This window comes from Equus asinus, chromosome 6 (assembly GCF_041296235.1).
Source record: "Equus asinus isolate D_3611 breed Donkey chromosome 6, EquAss-T2T_v2, whole genome shotgun sequence".
Lineage (NCBI taxonomy): Eukaryota > Metazoa > Chordata > Mammalia > Perissodactyla > Equidae > Equus > Equus asinus.
In genome coordinates, this window is record NC_091795.1 from 13,444,161 (window position 1) to 13,465,317 (window position 21,157).

The following is a 21,157-nucleotide window of genomic DNA, read 5'->3' on the forward strand; positions in this document are numbered from 1 at the left end:
AAGTTAAAGGAATTCTCATTTCCTGTGTCTTTGGTTTGAAAAATTTACTAATTTCATACAAATGTGCCTTGAAAATTTGAAGAGAAAAAAAGTTATTCCTTTTTTTTTTGGCTAATGAGGATGAATATAGACTATTTTAATTAGTTGACCCCAGATGAGTGGAGTCATCCTCACTCAAGCCTGACCCCATTAAGAAGCACGTGCTCACATTGTGTCTTTCCTACTCCAGGAGAACATTCGAGACCACTGCTAATGGGACATATGTTCTGAGAGAGTTTTCATCAGTGGTGACAGATTTGCACCAAGACAGAAGAAGTCCACATTTTGGGAAGAGTGGGGCCAGTGGCACATGTTGGTGAACTGCTGCCTGGGACCTCCTTATGGCCAGAGAGTGGGGCAAAGCAAATATCGCATAAAGGAATGGAGGTCAGAGCTCTGGCCTCAGCAGAGTGTGTGCCAGTCAGCTCAACTGCCCTACGCAACGGCAGACTGAATGGCCGAGGTTTCATTCAGCGTCTTGCCAGGTCTCAAGCATGTCAGACATTTCCAGAACTCACCACCTGGGTCAGCTCACACCTGGGTCCCTCTTCCCTGCCGACCCTCCACCTCTCCATCTGGCAACCTCCTATTCATCCTTCCAGGCCCAGCTCAGGTGTCACCTCCTCCAGGAAGCCATGTTGGACTTCCCTAAACAGAGTATTTCTCACTGGTTCTATAAAAACATTTGGCCTGACATGGGGGTTTCTCTGTTTACATACCCGTCTCCCCTTGAGCTCTGAGCTATGAGCAAGAGCTATGTTACCAGCATCTTTGCATCCCTCATACTTGCTCACGGATTGACCCAAATAGTAACTCACTGTTGTTGAAACAAGGAAGGAATTAATCAGCAAAGCTCTGATCATTTTTTTTTAAATGTGATATTTACAGTACCAGACTTGCAGCTTTTAGATCCTTGCAGTCTTCCTATGACATCTGGCCTAATTCAGACCCTTTCTAAAATATCATGGTCAACTTGGAGCCATAAAAAATGAGAGGGACACGGAAAAGTGGCAGAGAGATGAACAAAGCTTGTGAAAAGCATTGAGGAACAAGACACTGGAGAAAAGAACTGGGAGAATGTGTCTGGAGAAGACGAGACTGGAAGGAGAGGGCAGGTGTAGGGGCGAGTGCCGAGCTCGACATGCCCCACCCGCATGCTGGGAGAGTCACCCCCACTCTGGGGCCTGGTTTGGTACCTAAGTGCCTGGTACACATCGGCTCCAACGTACCCGCACACTCACGAGGACACCATGCGTTCTGTCTTGGGGAAATGCCTCTGCCAGGCTTCGCTTTCCCCGAGTCCCAGACTCACCTGTGCCATGGGGGCAGGGGGGGTCTGCAAAATGGTCTGAGGCAGGAGCTGCTGTGCGAGGTCACAGGACGATGGGGCAGGCAGGGGAGTCTGGGGAAGAGAGAGGGGCTTTGTTAATACACACAGCTTCTGGGCTGTTACAGACGGACAGGGGCGCTGTCTCTCAGTCGGCAGGGTTCTCTGGCTTAAAGGAGGCCCTTCTGCACCAGAGTGAAGAGCTGACTTCTAGACGGTATATGTTCCCCCGGATAAGGTGGGGTAGCAGGCTGCGCTGCTGCCCTTGCAGGCATAGAGTCAGAGCTGACACATGGCTGGTGCAGGGTGTCCTTGAGCAAGGTCCTAAGCATCACTCAGGGGCCGTGATGCCTCCCTGCCACAGTGGCAAAGCTGCTGCCACTTGCTGGAGCTTGGCAGCTCTGCTCCACTCCTCTTCCCTTGCCTCCTGCTCTAGACTCCGTTCTTGGTGGATTTGGTGATAAATTCTCAGCAGTGTCATCAGGCACTATGAATGGAGCTGCACCAATGACCAGTGTTGGCTCTGCATGTGGTCCTTACGCTTTCTGCTCAACCCTTACACAGATGGACAGACACGCCATGCAAGTCTCTATCCATCAACTCATCTAGGCAGTGAACACGAGTGCCATTTCGCCAGACTCTGCCTGGAATCTGTGAGATCCCTGGGAAGTCAGCTGAGTCACTGACCTTGTTTCCTGATCCCTTGGGTGGGCAGTGGGTCGGAGGGAGACAATGTGTAGAGACAAGAAATGAAACCCTCAGCTTCATGGGCTTTTTAGAGTTTTTTTTTTTTTTTTTTTTAGATTGGCACTTGGGCTAACAACTGTTGCCAATCTTTTTTTTTTTATGCTTTATCTCCCCAACCTCCCCCCTGCCCCGTACACAGTTGTATATCTTAGTTGCAGGGCCTTCTAGCTGTGGGATGTGGGATGCTGCCTGACGAGCGGTGCCATGTCCGCGCCGAGGATCCGAACCCTGGGCCGCTGCAGCAGAGCGCGTGAACTTAACGACTCGGCCATGGAGCCGGCCCCTAGAGTTTTTCAAAGAAAACTAAGAGGATTCTTCTGAAGTTATTCCAAACTCGGCCCCCAGTCCCTAGGGACTATAAAAAGCAGCCAAAATGGGAAGTGTGACCCAGGACAACGTTGGGAGGAAATGACAACAGGAGACCTTGCTTTTAGTGAGAAATCCTGGGCACAAGGCTGAACCAGAGACTGGTTTTGATCCTCCCAATTGTGTTCCCCTGCACGGCTGGGAGGAAACAGAACTGCAAGTTATACTGACAGCCAAGCATTGGGAGAACGGCGGTCATAGCTTCCAAGGCTGTCTGAAGGCGGCCGGAGAGAAAGAAAGCAGTCTTTGTCATGTTCTATTTGAAAATAAAATGTCACCAAATTTTTCAAGCAGAGTATGCATAACTTTCACGGTGACAGCAAGCAGGAAGGTGGCACATTCACTCTCATCTCCAAAATGTCAGCGAGGGGTCACATGAGGTATCTGGCGACCATCTGATGTGGCCCCTAAAGTTCTCAGACACTTCTCCCATCCACAGGTGGAGGTCTATGTCCTCTCTGTGGGAGAGCTTGTGACTGCTTTGTCCGAGAGGTATGGCAGAGGTGATGTTGTGGGACTTCCAAGGCTAGCTCATAGAAAGCCACGCAGCTTCTGCCTGGCTCTCATGGAAGGCTCCCTCTCCAGACGTTTCCTCTCAGAACCCAGTCGCCTTGCCAGGAGAAGCCTGAGGCATGGAGAGGCCCATGCAAGTCACTGGTGGATGGTCTCAGTGGGGCCCAGCCTTCAGCAGGCCCAGCCTGGGTGCTGGCTATGTGAGCGCAGACACACCTGGCACATGGATCTCTCAGCTCTGGCTGGAGAGGCCCCTGAAACCAGGCAGCAGAGAGGAGTTGTCCCCACTGTGCCCTTTCTGAATTCCTGTCCCAGAATCTGTGAACATGAAGAATGATTGTTGCTTTTTGCCGCTAAGTTTGGTGTGGTCTGTTACAAGGCAACAGAGAACGGAGTACTGTACATCAGTGATTCTGCACAAAGCTGGCCTCTTTCTAGGAGGCCACTCGTCCTTGACATTCTGGAGAGGTCTGGCACCTATCAGGGAAACCAAGCTTCTCAGATATTTTCACTGGAGTGAAATAGGATCCCAAACGTAAGGATCCTAGTCATGCACCCCAAGAGGCTCTGGGGCAGTGATCCCAGGTTTGAAGTTTTGAGCTTTACCTTTAAAACTCATTTGGATTTTGCATTCTATGGATATACATCCATGTTAATTTTGGAATAAAAAAGTTTCAAATTAGTTGCCAATTAAATCACATAGCCTCTCACCCGTGCCTTGCTGCCCCACAAGCTTAATCTAAGTAAAATTCGTCCTCCGGGGAGACGCAGCATCGTGTCCTATGGCCTTGCAGGCCCCTGCCACGCTGTAGCATACCCTGATTTGGGAGTTTGGGGTCACACACGTACCGGCATCGTGGCTGCCTGGCTGAGCCCTGGCACGGGGAGCTCTTGGGGCAGGGTGGCCGATCTTGGCAAAGCCGTGGAGCTGGCCTCTGCCATCAGCTTGCTGGGAGTGGCTGTAAGAAAATGACAAGTCACATTTCTGACTCACACACACTCAAGGGCTTTCTGATCAAAAGAGGGGAACGATGACCACGGTGTCTGTGAAACAAGGGCTTGGTTGGAATCTCTGATAATGGAAGTCCAGCATGAATGGAAGTGGTTTCAAGAGCCACAAAAATTCTGCCAGCCTCCAACTTTGCTGGGGAACAGGCAGACGACAGCAAACCATCCCCAAGCTTCATGTCCACCACTTGGTTCAACCACCTGCCTGATCACACGCTTTACCAGAGTTACCAAAACCTGGCCAAGTTATCTGGTCTGCGTGTCACCTGCTTAATGTCTGCTTCGTGTGGCAGTGGAGGAACCAGAGCGTGGAGAGGTGGAAGGCAGGAGGCCGGTGGGAAAGGAAGCGAAGAGTGTCAACAGGATGGCAACTTCTGCTTCGTAGGTACCAATGGCTGATTCTACTCAACCCTGGGCCTTTGTGGGACTCTATATCCCCCCACCACCCTGGTCCTATGAGGTGCCCACCCATCTCCCCATCCATGGAATCACACTCACAGGTGGGTTCTGACATGGCCGTGTGCGAGGATTTGTGGGAACTTCTTGAGGACGCTGACGGCGAGTGACTGGCGTTAAGGCCGGAGGTGCCCACGTCAAGTGCATTAAAGTGCTGCTGAGGCTCCAGGCTCGAGCCTTTGTCCTGAAACACACATACAAGGTCCACATTTCAGCATCGAGGTGATGGGAATGAATCACACGACTTTAGTTCGCCTCTAAATATGTAGAAAAATGTGGAGGGTATTGAGAGAAATGCTGTAATCAAACAATCCAGGGGGACTATTTATGCATATGTGTAATCGAGACATCTTCGAGGCTTGTAGCTTATATGCAGTATTTGTTACACTTTCTCACCTTGTATTTTGATTTTTTAGATTTTCATAACTGACTTTGCATTTTATTTTTTCCTTAAAATTGTCACCTCACTGCCCAGAATCTTGACTTTCCCAGAAGAGGGGAAGAGGCCAGTTCTAGAAATAAGATTGCTGGTGGTACTGGATTGTTAACATGCCAATGAAACAAATGCCTGTGGACCCTTCTGGGCACTTCCCACGCTGTCTCCCCACCGCTCTGCCTCTACAGCCTCAGGGCCCCGGGGTGAGAACAGGCAAAGGGCCAATGGTCTCCTAACTGGTCCTGGCTCCCAGGATGCCTCTGCCTCAGGTAAGTGTGATGAGACAGCAACAAACAACTGTGACTTTCCGACCTCGAGGAGCTATCTTTCCATCCTGCGTGGCTCAGGTGTCATAACTGTAGGAAGCGCATTAAAAATGATCATTTTTAAGCTAAAGAAGAAACATAACGATTACTGTTGCTCCCACCTAGTCTTAGGAGGATGGTGAAATTCCTGGCATCCCCTGGGCTGCTTGGACAGGCTGTTTTATGTCCCATGGTCTGGTCTTAAACCCCTGGGTGTGAGTCTATGTGGCTCTTCTGTCTTTTTGAGTCACACTCCAGTGAGGGTGGACACTGTGTATGTGCCCAAGTAGGGCTGAAATGATTGATATGTGACCTACAGGCCTTTGTGCAAACAGAATCACGAGATGTGCCTGCATTTGCTGTGCTAAATGTCACTTTTGGGACTCTGCTACTTAGTCACAATCTCCCCAAGATCGTACCCCTTAGAGTGGAATCCCCAGCCCACGGCCACTTGCAAATTGTGTGCTCCTGGTCAGCAGAGAAATAAGTACAGGAAGTGAGAGTAAGCACTGAGAAGCTTTTACAGCCATCAACATAGCCACACATCACATCCAAGTGTGGGAATCTGCCTTTTACAAAAGCATCAGTCAGCAACAGATTTGAAATTAAAAAACTAAATGGTCTATTACAATGATAGTTTGAAAAGCGTTGTCCTGGAGCTCTTACTTTAAAAAGGGCTTCTCAACCTGGCAGCCTGAGATTGTATCTGTGTGTTTATACATATGTGCATGTTTACGAGAAGTTCCACTGGGATCCAGGATTTCCAAAGGATCAAAAGCCTCAATAATGACCTTCCGACTGGACGATACACACAAAACGTGTGTTTTTCAGCCATGATGTACGGCGTGTCTAACACCTGCTTATTAACAGCTTAACTCCGTCTCGGACATGATGCACGGTGCGTTGTGTGACAGTGCTGGCTAATAAACACCTCCATAAACAATGACCAGTGTGACGTATCAGTACGCTGGTGATGACACACCTGTCACCACATAGCACACCAGCAGGGGAAGCTCGGCAAAGACACTGACTGCTCTCTCATCTTTAAAGGTGATTTCTTCTTCCTCCCAACTCAGTCCTCGATGGACCAGAGATGCTTTTGTTGGACCATTGCTGCTGTGTCAGCCTCTGGCCAAAGACTCTGGATTCTAGGACACTGGGCAGCCTGGAACTTGAATTGTCTTTCATCAGTTCTAGGAGGCACTTTCCTGCCCTCATTTTGGGCAGGAAATTGGGATGTGTCCTTCAACTGGTGAAAAGAACTCCTTATTTCACAGATTGCCTGGCAGCATTTTCTCTTTCTTAGTGGGGGATAAAATAATGGTGGGTTAGCTTTGATGAAATACAACACTGCCTCCCTGTCTTGCTTTCTCTCCCAACAGGCGCGTCTGCTTGAAGAATGACCTTTGAGGAACAGGGCTCTGGTCTACTTGCACATTTCCCTCTCGGTGTCTGACACACCAGGAGCAGAGGCAGGGGAAGCCTGGCCAGAGGGGCCCCGAGAGCTCAGGCTGGGGAGGGAAGGGGTGCGGGCTTTGTGAAGCGGAAGATCTCTCAGCAGGGGAGCTCCCTGACGCGCAGCCAGCTCCAACATGGCTGTTCACTAAGACTCCAGACACAGAAATGGAAAGTGCACCGTGGAGGGTGTGTGACACGGAGGGCGTGCGAGGGGCAGTCTACTCGGGAGATGCCCGCGTCCTGGAGGCAGAACACCAGCACGTAGGCTGAGGGAAGACAGGGGCCCCGGAATTACTCCACGCCTCAGTGGGATGATGGAATACCCCGAGCCTTTTATCTGTGGGGGAGATACAAAGCGGACCTATTGAGGTCAAAAAGTCGCCAACCATGCTTTGAGTCCAAAGGTGGTTTCTGCGAGTTCTCACCCTCCGGGCCCTTGTATGTTAGCTACGTTCTCTGTGTCCTCTGGGCCTCCTCCGAAAGATGGACAAGGACGCTAACAGTGCCCGCCTCACAGAATGTCCCGAGAATGTGCAAATACCTGAGAACCACATGGAATAGTCCTGGGAACAGAGCAGGAGCTCGATAAATACGATCTGCTGTTTTTATTATAACATCTCATGGAAGGTTCTGCATAGCCACTTCGCCTGTATCCATCTGGCGGGATCAGCATACCTTTAGCACTGCAGGGTGGGCGGCCTCGGATGGCGGGTCTTCCAAAGCCAGCTCCTGCCTCCTTTCCACCCGGACATCCGCGTAACTGATCAGGAAATCAAGAGACCACAGCTGGAGGCGGGACATTCCAGATGACAGCAGCAAAGAGGGCTCATATGACACATCGGTACCCCTCCCAGGATAGTCACCACGGAGTCCTGGTACTTGTTTGGGGAAGCGGTTTCATTCTGTGCCTGAATTCCACTGGAGTGACTTCTGATGTGACATTCAGAATATTTTCCTTTCCAGGATGTTTTTATTCCCTTCTACTTTACTTACCTTTTTTCCCTCCGAAACCTCCAAAAACAATTGTCTTTAGAAACGTTTTCATCTACAGGAAAAGCCTCAGCCTTCAAATAATTAGAAGCCTTTCTTACAAGCGACTCAGTCTGGACTGTGCATATGGGAAGGGACACATAACTTTTTTAGTAATTACAAACTTCAGAGAGTTTTCTCTCAAACAGACCTAGACCCAGACCCAGACCTCTGATCAGTCTATGGAACCACTTTTTAAATAGCGTGGGTAATCAACTCAATGTGGTGGTGGCCAAAGTGACCCAGGTATGGCTTTGCCTCGAGTGTGGACGTGCAGGCTGGGCGAGGGGGCTTGGGAGTGACGGTGGCTCTTGTGCCTCCAGAATGCTTCTTGTCTAATTAGTTCACTCCCTACTTCCTTTGAGAGTTTCTTTCTAAGATCGGGGAGGTGGAGGATGGAGAGGAAGAGCAGGGTCAAGCAGAGTCTGAAGAACAAGGTGTTGATAATGTCCAGCCTTCCCTGGGGGCAAAGGGACCCTCTGGCAAAGGCCCAGGCTGGGTGGCAGTGGGTGGGACTGACCATGGAATCGGAAACCACTGGCTGCTGAAGTGCCCAAGGGTGGGCTAGGAAGCCAAGATCCAGTCCCTGAGGGTGGCCACGAATGTGATGCTCAGGGTCACTGGCCAAGAAAGACTAGCACTTCTTATCTGTCCTCTCTCCCCACTTACTAAAGAAGAGGGACTGACTTTTTGACTATATATATGCATGTGTGTGCGCGCATGGGTGTATATATGGTATCTATCCATTTATCTATCTGTCTACCCACCTACCTACCTATCTACTATCTATCATCTCTCTCTCATATATACATATAAAATGCAGATGTATGTATAGTATCTATATGCATGTACACGTATCCATCTGTCTATTTATCATCTATCTGTTATATGTACTGTCATGCGTCACTCGACCACGGGGACACATTCTGCGAAATGCATCATTAGGTGATTTCGTCACAGTACGTCATAGAGGGCACTTACACAAACCTAGATGGCATAGCCTACTACACACCTAGGCTGTATGGTACTAATCTGATGGGACCACCATCGTATATGGGGTCTGTCATTGACTGAAATGTCGTTATGCAGCGCATGACAGTATATATAACAAGCAGTCCTTCTAACCTTTCTTTCTTTGCTCTCCTCAAATGCTCTTCTCTAGACCAGTTTAAAACGGACTTATGTTCTTAAAATTTCTGTAGTCAGGGCAAAAAAATGAATGACATTTCTGCTTTACCTTTGGGAACTGTGACCCCACAAAGGCTGCATCTATGAAATGCTGGCTATGCTGTCTCCCTTGGAAGCACAGCTCACCCACATGGGGCTGAGGGCTCCCTGAGGCCACCAGGACCCTCCAAGAGCCCTTTCCCACCGGCAGCCTGGTTCTGTTCCCAACGCTGCCTCAGTTGCCAGCAGGGGTTTTTAAAGCATAAAAAATAAAGGGGACTATGTCTTTGAGTTACTTAGAGGAAAATTTTAATTTTCTTCTCAAAACAGCAACAAGGGAAGGCTGGGGATTGATAGAGATGAGGGGAAAATATGTAAGTAGGTCAGTGAAGCAGTAACTCGCTAAGTCATACCCTGGCAGCCTGAGAGCTCCGGAGGCGTTCCGGGGCCCGACCGAGTGCTGGGAGGAAGGGAGCCCGGGAGAGCAGAGCTGGCTGAGCACCTGGGAGGGAGCTGAGCTCTGCTGAGGATTCTGCCAACTGCAGAGGACGGCCCGGGCCAGCTCAGGAACTCCAGCCCGGGGCCTGCTCCTCAGAGACGAGGACGACCAGATGGCTGCACCCTGACCGGGCCTTGCCTGCGTACCCGCCCCAGCCGCACCTGACGACCGAGTGCGTGCACACGATGAACTCGGGCTTGGAGTTCCACTGGTGGTAGGTGATGTAGTAGTGCGTCTGCAGCCAAATCCACTGCTGGCCTTTGGTCAGAAACCGGTAGCAGCACGACTTCCCTTTGCCAAACTGCATCACTGTTGGTGGAAAATGGAGTCTGCGTGGAACGAATGTTAACACGAAATGACCTCTTCCCCAAAACTCATTGTTAAAAATACAAGCTCTCAAAAAGACAATGCCGAACAGTGGCGCTGTATTTTAAGTGACTATCACGATAACGGTAAGCGATAATGAATTCTTAAACAATGGAAGCGCCATCCACACGCTTTCCCAAGTGCTCACAAGCTCAAGAGACCCTCAGACAAGGGCAGATGCAGACAAAGTCTCAAACTGGAGGTCTGATTCAAGAGAGGCCCGGGTTTTCCTGGTGCGCATCTGCCTGTGGCAGGCGGAGCTGTCTCTGGAGCCGCGGGAGCTGAGCACGGGAGACACTCCAGACCCCCGGAGGATTCCCCCGAAACAGACCTGGCAGCCCAGCTCTGGACGGATCTGCGGCTGTCAGTCAGCACTGCATCCCCAGTCTGCACGCTTCCGAGAGAGAGTCGGCTACAGGTGCTTTCCACCTGGGCCCCGCGGCTGCAGGACTGCCCGCAGCCCCCACGGTTATGTCTGAGAGGGCTGCTCTGGGGGTGTCCAGGACAGACTGCATGCTATTGGTTTATTATCCTGTGCAAGGCAGGAAGCTGGACCGTGGGGCCAAGGAAGGAGAACAATTTGGGTTTTATTGCCTCATTGCCTGGAATTTAGCACCTCTTTATGCAAATATTAGGAGAAATCATAACTAAGAAACCAAAGCTACAAAAAGAGCCACTGTCTTTTCTCTCCGAAGAGGAGAGAAGCCCAGTGAGTAAGGGCGTGGGCTCGACAGAGCGAGAACGTCTCGCCTGAGCCACAGGCAGGCCCTTCAGACGTGAAGGGGATTCTACAAGCAGGACGCCGTTCTCTGTTAGAAGAGCCAGAAGGAAGCAGCACTGGCTCGAAGGAGCCGTGCTGCTCAGATTGTCCTGGACCCTCGAATCCCTCGGGGGTCTTGTTACGGTGGACGTTCTGACTCTGCAGGCCTGCGCAGGAGCCTGAGAGTCTGTGGGTCCAGCAGACTCCTTGTGACGTCCATGCTGCCGCTGGACAACCACACTTTGAGGAGCAAGGGGTTCAAGTTTTGAAGATTAGCCTTCAATTCTAACAGCGGATCCTGATGGCACTCAAGCCTGTTCTTTTGTCCACAAGAAGAGCAGAGAAGAGAAGGTTATAATGGGTACTACAGACAGACAGGGTACCCATCAGAGACAGCGTTGGTGGTCAGTCCCGGATGAGGCGCCACTGGTCACTGTTACTACAAATGTTCCTGGTCAAAGCTGGAACTTGGCCCCGAATATATGGCTCTGAGTGGTTAATTCTTGACTCCTCCTGCTAGGTGAGACAGCAGGTATGCTTGCAGATCCCCCGTCCCCACACCATGAGTCCTGCCTCCTGTAACTTTGCCGGCTTGTTCCCCTCTTCTGCGGCAACAGCCTTCCCTGACCCCCTCCCCCAGCTGGGTGAGGGACCCTCCTCTGAGCCCCCCAATATCCCATGTACGTCCCCTTCTATGCACTGAGAACATCTTATAAAGTCGCCTATGTCTGCTTTTCCATCAGACCTTGCTCCTGCAGGGCAGCAAGGAGATTCTGAGCATCTCTCCGTCCCGGGCCCAGCTCAGATCTGGCTGTAGTTTGTGACCAGTACATGTTTGCTGAGTAAAGAACAGTTACGTGAATGTAGTATTTTGTCTTTGAAATGTATTGCATAACTTAAAAAAAAATGACCAGCATCACCTTAGTTTTCTCAAGTAAGATGAAATAGGCTGCATAGCTGAGGGATACTAGGATGGCGTTGGGGGCTGGGGGTAGGCAGGACAAGGTCAATGACAGCTGAAAACACAACATGGGGGTGATCCAGACAAGGACCTCCACCACACTCCTTGGTCATTTAGAGAAGACAAAGTCCTCTGCCTCAGAGAGAAACCAAGACATAAGCAGACTTCCAGGGCCAAGCATCTGGCTGTCACGGCTCCGTGGAGACAGCAGGAGGCCCTTGGGTGCTGGGGCTGGGTGTGTGGTACTCACAGTGCTGGTGGCACCTGGCCAGGAGCTCCAGATCATCGATGTGGTAGTAGTCATAGCCCGAGGTTCCCAGAACTTCAAAAGGCAGGTATCCTATGATGGGTGGGGCTCTGAAAGGACAACAAGTAACAATAAACTTTATCACTACTGAGTAATTAAAAACATCTTGAGACTGGGTCAGCCCAACCCCAAAGTGTAATAAGAAATTACAGGGTGAGGAGAGATTTCTAGTTCCTAAACCGTGAAAAATGTTACAGAAGAAAAAAAAAAAAAAAAAAGAAGATTGCGCCAAAGGGACAAAAAGGTGTTGAAAGAAAGAGGATGAGAAGTTTCCCTGACGTCAGCTCCTGCCTTAAAGGGAGCTGGAGAGGGTCTTGAGCGCGGTGGGGGGTATTCCAAAGATGTCCCCGGCTGCGGCATCTGGCTCTCCTGAGATGGTCTGACGCAAACAGAATGTACCCACAGAAGGGGCGAATGCAGCGGAAGGGAAGGCACCTCACCCTTGGCTGGGAACCCCTTTTCCTCCCGCCAGAAAGTCCTTCTCCTTGAAGGGACCTGGCTCAACTTTTCTCTCCCAAGGAGAGCAGGGCTCATGCAAACAAACAGTTGAAAAGGACCCAACCCAAATATGTTTTTCTTTTCACAAACCTGTGATCCAGAAATAAAAATTTCCATTCCAAGCTATGCCTTGAAGTGAATTCCTCCAAAGGTTCGTCAACTATGCACATTTCCTGTATTAGAAGGGAAAAAAATGTTGCTTGGAGTGCCAGATGCTCACCCTCGCTATGTTCAAGAATGCATGGTGGGTACCAGAAGCTAAAATCATTCAGAGCAAGTCTCCAAGCTGCGTTGGCCTGAAACTCATCATCTGTAGCTAATTTCGGTATTAGCTGATACTAAATTTATTTCACAAGCTGGGGAAAAATACCTAGGAGCCAAAATGTCACACCACTCCCTTCCCATTATCTAGAAGTGTGGTAAACATGTGGAAAATGGCTTTTCCTCTGAATCTGAGTTACTAATTTAACTCAATATTCATGCCATAGATGTTAAAGCAATCACAGACGAGAGAACACAGACAAACCGTCAGTTTTGACACTCAGTTCTCCCCTATGCCTGCCCTGAGTGGTATCAGTGTTGGTGTGAACAGTAGGAAAGTTTACAGAGTTACAAAAGAGCGTGTCTGCAGGCCGAACAGCAGTTGATGCTGCCTGCAAACAAAACAGCTCGCAGGAGCTGGAGTCGGGGGGAAAGGGCCTGTGGGCTGACACAGGTACAGAAACCAGACGTTTTAAATCTTCTAAGTCAGTGACAACTCCATTGTGGTTTTATTCTTTCCCATGAAGACAATTAACTAACTGTAATTAAATGTGACTCAATCGTCAAGGTTCTGCATGAGTTCTCTCCCAGGTACTTGCCTTTAAGAACTGTGGTGTTGCCAGACGAACGGTAGCGATGAAGCAGACCTCCTTTCCTAGGGGCACCCTGCAAGGCCTCGAGAGGGTGCTGTCAAAGCCGTTACACACGGGGCTGGCCGCTGAGGCGGGAGGGGGGAGACACAGGTTAGCCCTGTATGGTGCAGCAGCAAACCCCTACCCGGCAGTACTGTAAGCCAGCACCGGGCTCAGGGCTTTCTATATATTAACTCATTTCATTCTGACAACAGGTCGATGAGGTCAGTGCTACTGTGATCCCCACTGCACAGATGAGGAAACTGAGGCACAGACGGGTGAAATAACTTGCACGAGGACAAACAGAGCAGGCATTCGAGGCCAGGCTCGTAACCAGCACACTCCTCTGCCTCTCACTTCCACTAGTCCTACAGCCACTGAGACTACTGTGCTGGGAAAAATATTCTGCAAAATGAGAAGACAGACTCCTTCTGCAGGAAGGGCCTGGACATTCCCTTCTGCCAGTGTTTCCAGGGTGAGTTCCACAGTCAGACGGTGCCTCTGATGCCGCCAGGCCCAGGGAAGGCAGGGGTGTCTTGGCACACGTGGATCCCCCTCCCATCCCTGGCCCTGGCGGCGCTCACATGGCTTCCAGGGCTTCTGCCCCGAAACTCGCCCTTGAGAGCTGACTGATGATAGGCTTGGCGGGGACCACTGAGGAGACGACCTCAGCATTCAGGGTGATCCCCAGAGGTACACAGTCCATAGCCAAACTTGCCAGTTCTGTAGCGCTGCACAGGTGGCAAAGTCTGTTCATCTGTGTTTTATTTATTCTCACTAGTCTGGGAAGGCATGACTGTCCTCATTCAGATGAGGAAAACGGAGGCCCAGAAAGGCTAGATAGGTTAACTGAGGCCACTCAGAGAAGAGACGATGGAGCAGGGACTCTTCTCAGGTCTCCTGACTCCACGTCCAGGGTTCCATCAGGGCGGAGAAGGGACTGTGCGAGCCCCACGCCCAGCACGGTGCTGAGACCAGGCCCCAGATGCCTCTGGGGAGCTCCCACTTGGCGTTGGCAGCACTCTTCCTGAGTGCTCGAGACCTCCCTCGGGGTGACTGTGAGAACTGCTTTACCTTTGGGCCGGAGAACAATTCTGCTAGTTTAGGTGGTTTGCTGGATGGGAAAAAGAACTCTGCTAAATATGAGAAAAGTCAGCTTCACGTACATGGAATTCTCAAACCCGGCTACACACCAGATTCCTCGGCACCTTTGACAGGGCTGCCTAGGCCCCATCCCCATCCCAGATCAGTGAATTCCCAAACTCTGGGGGTGAAGCCCAGGCACTGGCATTTTTAAAAACGCCCCAGATTTACGAACATGCAGACATTGTTGAGGATCACTATGCTAGAATCTGTACTACCTCTTTCTTTTTAAAATGTAATCGATTATATCCTGCACATTTCTGAACTTGTAAATTAAAATATGGTTATGTTTTCCAATTTGAGAACATGTAAAGCATCAGAAAACTAAATGCATTCTCAAGTGAAATCTGCAAGACTTTCTTTGGATTTTAGCTTTCCACTAAGTTTTTGTTTTATATGTTTCTAGGTTTCTAAGTGATTCTATAATGTGTTCTTCCATCCATTAACATGAATAAATTCATTTTAAAACATATACTTTGACTGTATCCACATAAATACTAATAAATGTTTCCAGACATGAATATAAAGTGGGTAAAATAAAAAATAGTGGTCCTAGAGAGTTTGTGGCCAGCCCTGGGGGTCTAGAGGTGAAGATTCGGTGCTCTCACTCCCGTGGCCTGGGTTCGTTTGCTGGTCAGGGAACCACACCACCCATCTGTGGGTTGTCACACTGTGGTGGCTGCACGATGCTGTGATGCTGAAAGCTGTGCCACCGGGATTTCAAATACCAACAGGGTCACCCATGGTGGACAGGTTTCAGTGGAGCTTCCAGACTAGGAAGAAGGACCTGGCCACCCACTTCCAAAAAAAATTGGCCACGAAAACCCTGTGAACAGCAGCGGAGCATTGTCTGATGCAGCGCCAGAAGGGGAGAGGGTGGCACACAGGACTGAGCAGGGTTCCGCTCTGCTGTCCACAGGGTTGCCGGGAGTCAGAATCAGCCTGACAGCACTAACAGCAACAGAGAGAGTTCACATCCGTCATTAGCTGGCTTCGATCACCGCAGATTAACTTTAGGGTGAGCCAAGGAACTTGTCAAGGGAAACGAAAACAATTCCACACAAGGGAAGGGTCCGCGGATGTGAATATCTGCATAATGAAAAAAAGACATTAAAAAATTTCCCAGATGTGAAATATCCTCTCTGCTTGAATCTAAGAGACATCACCTGCCAGATAACCACCTAATAAAATTCTGCTTGCTCTTCCACAATATCGAGACCTTCCACGCAAACTTCCGAGGACTTCCCAGGAACTAAAGAGAACGTCCCTGTGATCTGTCTCTGAACCATGAGCCTTGTGTGCATGATGCTTTAGGCTGCTCAGCTCATTCACTCTGTTGGGCGGGGGTGAGGGATGGATGACAGAAGGAGTGTGGAGCAGGGCAAACGCCAGCCCCCACAGCTTACAGGGGCAGAGACTCAGACACAGAAATTAAGTAGATGTTTACTGTTGACTGACTGCCTCCCAACGTGGTTTTATCAGTCTGTTTATAACTTCTAGGGCTTTAAAGATGAAATGCACCCCACAAGGGAAATTTCATTATTGTGTACAGCCTGCGCTTGATAAGCTAGACACTTTACAGAGGGGCCCAGGACGAGCTAAAGCTTCTAAACAAGCTTTCCCCCTAAAAACCTTAAGTGGCCGAGGGCTTGATCAAAAGTGATAGTCAATCAAGAGTGAAAGTCTTAACAGAGGCCACGGGGAAAACCTCGGGGAAAACCAAGGGGAAGAAGAAACTTTAAACATTTTGCCAGTTGCGTTTGAAATGACTTTTACTCACAGCCTGAGCCTTCTCGCATGGTCTAGAGAGTGAACACATGAGCAAACTGCTCCCTGGGACTTCACAGTAATATTTAGCACTTGGAATAACTTCTCCGGCACTTCTTATCCCAAGGTAGTTTAAGAACATTAATTAAGGATTTAATTAGTTGTTTCATTTTAAGTAATAGAAAAAAATATATCTAATTACAACTGGCTTCCCGAGCCTCTCAGGAGGATGAATCACTCAGTGCAGGCGCAGCCCCATCTTCTCGGATGTCTGACACTTTCAGACTGGTCTTCCCCTCCGCCACTTCAAAACACACACACACACGGCACTCGGGAGACAGACAAAAGTGATTATTGCTTGCTCCACTTTCTCCCCTAGAGTCATATTACTCAAAATTGATCTTACTGTTGCTCAAAGCTAAAGAGAGAGCTTTCCCCACAAGGGCTGGGTCGACTTCTCTCTGTCTCCAGCTCTGGGCAGGCGTCTCGCACACAGCAGGTGCTCAGCATATGTTTATTGAATGACTCTCTCACAAGACGACCTTCCATCCCACATCTAACCGCAGTTTATGGCCCAGTTTGGGAAGTGACCATCTGATCCTTGCCAGCAACTAGTGCACAGATGTTGAGATGCCGAGATGGCTTCCCCTCCGCAGCCCGGATGGGTGCTGCTGGGGGCAGGCTCGCTGGGGAGGGTGCCCACGGAGCACGGTTCTGGGTTCCACTGGCACTCGGGCTAGCTCACTGCCCTACTGATGCATTAACACTGTCAGAAGGATGCCTGGGCAAGACCTGCGGCAAATCAGCACGCAGCACCCACCTCTCCGTGGAAAACAGCGGAAGTGCCCCTTGTGGGCCTCATGCTTGGAAAGACGCAGGATGGTGATCAATTTTGGGTCTTCCTATTAAAAGGGTCCATGGGGTCATCAAGTCCCCTTTGCTGCTGAATCTTTCAGCATAGTCTCTAATTTCAGAGACCCTGAAAGAACTTTGCCTTGGGCTAGCGTTCTTGGGGTTCCAAAAACAAGAGAGCCCAAGGTTCTGCAGGGAATATGGACGACTAATGTCCGTCTCACTTGGCACCTGGAGTTGGCTTCCAGGTGTTTCTGATGACAAAGGTGAACTCCCGAATCAGTCAAGACAAGGAGATCAGGATGATTGTAGGGGCAGGGAGATCTCAGGCGGCGTGAGAATGTGTTTTCAAAGGGGTAGGGAAGAGTGAGGATGGTGATGATGAACACAAGCCAAGGGGAAAAGAGCAGAAAGAAATGGAGAGAGATGCACCGACTCGCTCCTGCTCAGTCATGCTCAGTCATCAGGGTGAAACAATTAAGTATTCTGATGAGAGATGGCCTGCTTATGATAAATTAGCTGCAAGAGCTGTAGGGAGAGGCATTAATAGTCCACAAGGAGAGTGAGAAATAGCTTTCTCAGCACTTCTTGGCACAAGCGAAAACAAAGCCGATAGGTGTCTGGGAAGACGGGAAACCATCAGCAGGGAGTCTGCTGAAGGAAGAAGAACATTCCTAAGTCCATCTGTGACCAACGTCCGAAATGCTTGGGCTGCAGTGTTGAGGGAAAGATAATTTTCTACACGTTCACGAGAAATCATCTCCTGCTTGTGAAGCACTGTTTTCAGACTCCGTTTCCTCTTCATAGTCTGCCTTACCCAGGGTGCTCTGAAAAGTCGGGGCCCTTGGCTCTCAGAAGAGCTGCAGCAGAATAATCCTGTCCAGTTTTGGACCTGGGCTGCCACCTAACTTGTAATGCGTGGTTCTTCCTTTCTCTCTGCCAGTTCTGTTTGGCACAGGGAAGAACGAGGTTGGAGAGAAGCTGAGTGCCACACGAGAAAGCTAGGGGTTCGCATTTTGCCCGATTGAAAAACTTAATGGGAAAATATACGTCTTACTTAAATATTTCTTCTTTCTCCTGGCATTCATTAATTAAAATGAGTATTTTTCGGAGCCAGAAGGTTGTAATGGCATTGACAAGATATCCACCAGATGGCTGGTGTGGATAGGGCCAAATTATTTGTATGCTCAGGGAAGTGAACTTTCTACAGGCCGTCATCGTCTGTGCTCCAAATGGATATCTTGTGCACATTTCCATCACAGTTATTGGACGGACAACCTGTACCAAGGTCCCCTGCTCCCAGGCCGAAACAAGCAGAAAGATGTGGTGGATAAATGTCTGACCATTTCTCACTGCTCCATTTTCACAGGGACTCCAGATTCTCATGCAACGTGATGTCCTTGAGTAACAATTTGTCCTTTATCGTGGTCTTAATTCCTCTACAATCTATTCTGCCAGCAACGACCACTGCCGGAGAAGGACATGACAGTTCTTTGTTGAGGCAGAGGGGACACCCTGCTTCTTACTCTTGGGGGCCTGTGACAGATGGATCACACATTCCTTCCTGTGCTAAACGCATGTCTCCATTCGCAGTGAGGTCTGGCAGGCATGCCATTTGTTCCCCTACCTGAGACATCTCAATTAGCTCAGGGGAAAAAAAAAAAACCAAACAAACAAAACTCCAAAGCCATAAAATGAGGCAACTTACAGACATCCCTCAGAACATACGGAATCAAGTCTTGTCGACTGAAAAGCCTCCACTTGTGCCAGTGTTTCAAATCGGGCGGTGTGGTTAGAGGCGAGTAGGTAAAATGAGGGCAGGGAAACTTTTCTACTCTGGCGTGTGGTTTCTGGAAAGCCCAGAGTGGAATGTTTGCTGAGGGTGACCTATTTGGAACCACACCAGCGACTTTTGAAATACTGCTTTCTGGATTTCAGTCAGATGCACATTTAAATCCAAGTCTGGGGGAGGAGCCAGAGCTTAAATAGAGGATTACCTCCTTCCTGGCATGAAGTTATCTTTCAGGAACCGGAACCTGCTTATTAGGACCCCAGAAAGCAAAGACTGTTCCTTACGCCTTTAAAATCATCCTGCCGGTTCCTTCCCCATGAGTGGTGGGGGTGGGGCTGCAGGACCCGGGTGAGGGGCTGGGAAAGGGCCCCAGTCTCCTCTATTTAACTGGTGAAGTAAAAAGATGGGATGGTGTATGTGTTTGAAAGCATTAAAAAAGAATCTGTTACGGGACAACCATAACCCTGAATAAAGTAATTGCATTTCAACCCTATTCTGGAAACGATGTGGCCAGGATCAGAGAGTGGGCTTTCTCTGGGGAGAGGATGCACCATGTGGTTCTCTATCCCAGCTCAGAGTTCCTCAGGAAGCTTTTCACAGACTGGGTTAGGAACTGTCCTAAAGTGAAATAATTCTAAGAAAGCTACTTTCTTGTCCTATTTCCTGACACATGTTTCTTCACATTTATTAAAAATCTAGGTTAAAGATGTGAAATCCTGTTTTCCCTCCCTTCCCCCTAGAACATCTGTGGCGAATGATGAAGTCCTAAGGAGTGACCAAGATGTGCAAATATTGCAAAAGGGGAAAATTCCATTTTGCTCAAGTATTTGGGCAATGGTTGCTGTGTATACACAGCCTCAGTGAATGGAGCCGGGGGGCGGCCGGGGTGCAGAGGTAAAGAGGTGAGGTGGCATAATGGACTGGTGAGTCTGGAAATGTCTAGTTAAGAGTTTAATCTGGTTAACACGGGCAAAGGCACTTTTGTCCCTCCTTTCCCTCACAATTCCTACTACCTTAGCTTACTCACACTGGTTACAGAGCCAGATGAATTGTGCGTAGTTATTCAGGTTAGCAGGCAAGCATGTGGGGTCTTCACCTATGATTGAAGGGTCATCAAAAGCTCTCTGGCTCAGTCTCCCCTCTCTTCCCTGCCCTGAAGCCTACACATTTCAACCTGGGCCCTCTGGGTTAAGGCCCGAGGCTTCCTATAGTGGTCATTTTTGAGTGGCAGCCAGGGCCTCTGTCAGCCTTGGGCCACATCGGTGATCAGATGAGCTCTAGGCTGGGGAAAGAGTTCTGATGGGGGCACCCCCAGTGAGGGGCCTGGGTAAGGACATCAGGGAGCGCCCAGGGAGCCCAGGTGGGGAGGGAACTTGATGGGAGTGGTGGGCACAGAAAGCGGAGTGAATGGAGGCCAAAGATGAGCGTCCCTGACCACACACTGTTGCTTCGGAGGCCTTCCGGTGTAGACAGTTTACAAGGCACCTGAAGTTAGACATGCTCCAGTTCACGTGGCACATACCCACATGGCTTTAATCTTCACCTTGGATTTAAGGCCATGGAAGTGGTGGGAGCCCTCCTGGAAGCTGTCGTTATCTCCCTGGAGTGTGCTTGGGGGTCCGTCAAGAAGAGCTCGATTATCAGCTTCCGGGAAGAGCATTATTTTCCCATGAGTCAGAAGTCTTTGGTCTGAATGTGCCCCCTACCATCCGTGTGCCAAGGACTAAGATCTCCGAGCCTCAGTTTAGGTCTACCTACTTTTGTCGAGTGCTTATCTATGTGCCAGGCGTGGACTGTGTCGGCCCAGGAAGGGGTGTGATGAGTCCACAGATGAGTAAAGGTCGCCGTCCTTTCTATTCTATTATTTATAAAAAGGAGAGCCTTGTTTCTTCTTGACACGCATCAACTAAGAATGCACCAGGCAATGCTCCATAAACCAAATAGCCCTATGGAAATGATAGGACTTTTCACAGTAATGGACCAAAGGAGGATTTCCTACATTGTTCTTTGAGGTGTGGGCAGGTATTCTATTAAAATAAAACTGATGTTCATGGTCATTTTTCTTCTGCACTTTACATATTGGTTTTTCACCTGTGCCAGGCCTGGGAACTCAGGGAAGTTGCATGAGGCGGCTTGTCTAACAACCACATTTTCTAGTTTCTGTATTTGATGCTTTGATATTTGGGGCCTTTCTGGCCCCTTGAGGGGCTGTTTCTCTCAGGGTTAGCCAGTTCCTATCGGTAGTAAACAACTCACCTTCCAGTGTACCTTTCACATGCAAACCAACCAACCCAGAGGCCACACTCCTACCACCTCCTCTAGGGCTCGCACACTCTGGGCCACTATCACCCCAGGGCCAGGAGCCAGACTACTAGGGACAGCCCTGTGTCCCAGCGTCTGCTGAAAGTATTCAAATTAGCCAACCCTAAGCCTCCTTGCTCGCCTTGTCCGTTCTTTCCTGCGGATAC

At 49.6% G+C, this 21,157-nt stretch overlaps 1 protein-coding gene across 3 annotated transcripts in view; it reads right to left on the minus strand.

Moving 5' to 3' along the window:
- NPAS2 (neuronal PAS domain protein 2) overlaps positions 1–21,157 on the minus strand; it is a 158,484-nt gene that overhangs the window by 15,719 nt on the left and 121,608 nt on the right. For all 3 annotated transcript variants that reach the window (XM_044772984.2, XM_070511610.1, XM_070511611.1), the window contains exons 8-15: positions 13,103–13,221; positions 12,333–12,415; positions 11,688–11,794; positions 9,512–9,659; positions 7,331–7,415; positions 4,499–4,640; positions 3,842–3,951; positions 1,352–1,441 (exon numbers count right to left, since the gene is read on the minus strand). In XM_044772984.2, the coding sequence (XP_044628919.2) occupies positions 1,352–1,441; positions 3,842–3,951; positions 4,499–4,640; positions 7,331–7,415; positions 9,512–9,659; positions 11,688–11,794; positions 12,333–12,415; positions 13,103–13,221 (884 nt within the window). The remainder of the gene's footprint in view (positions 1–1,351; positions 1,442–3,841; positions 3,952–4,498; positions 4,641–7,330; positions 7,416–9,511; positions 9,660–11,687; positions 11,795–12,332; positions 12,416–13,102; positions 13,222–21,157) is intronic.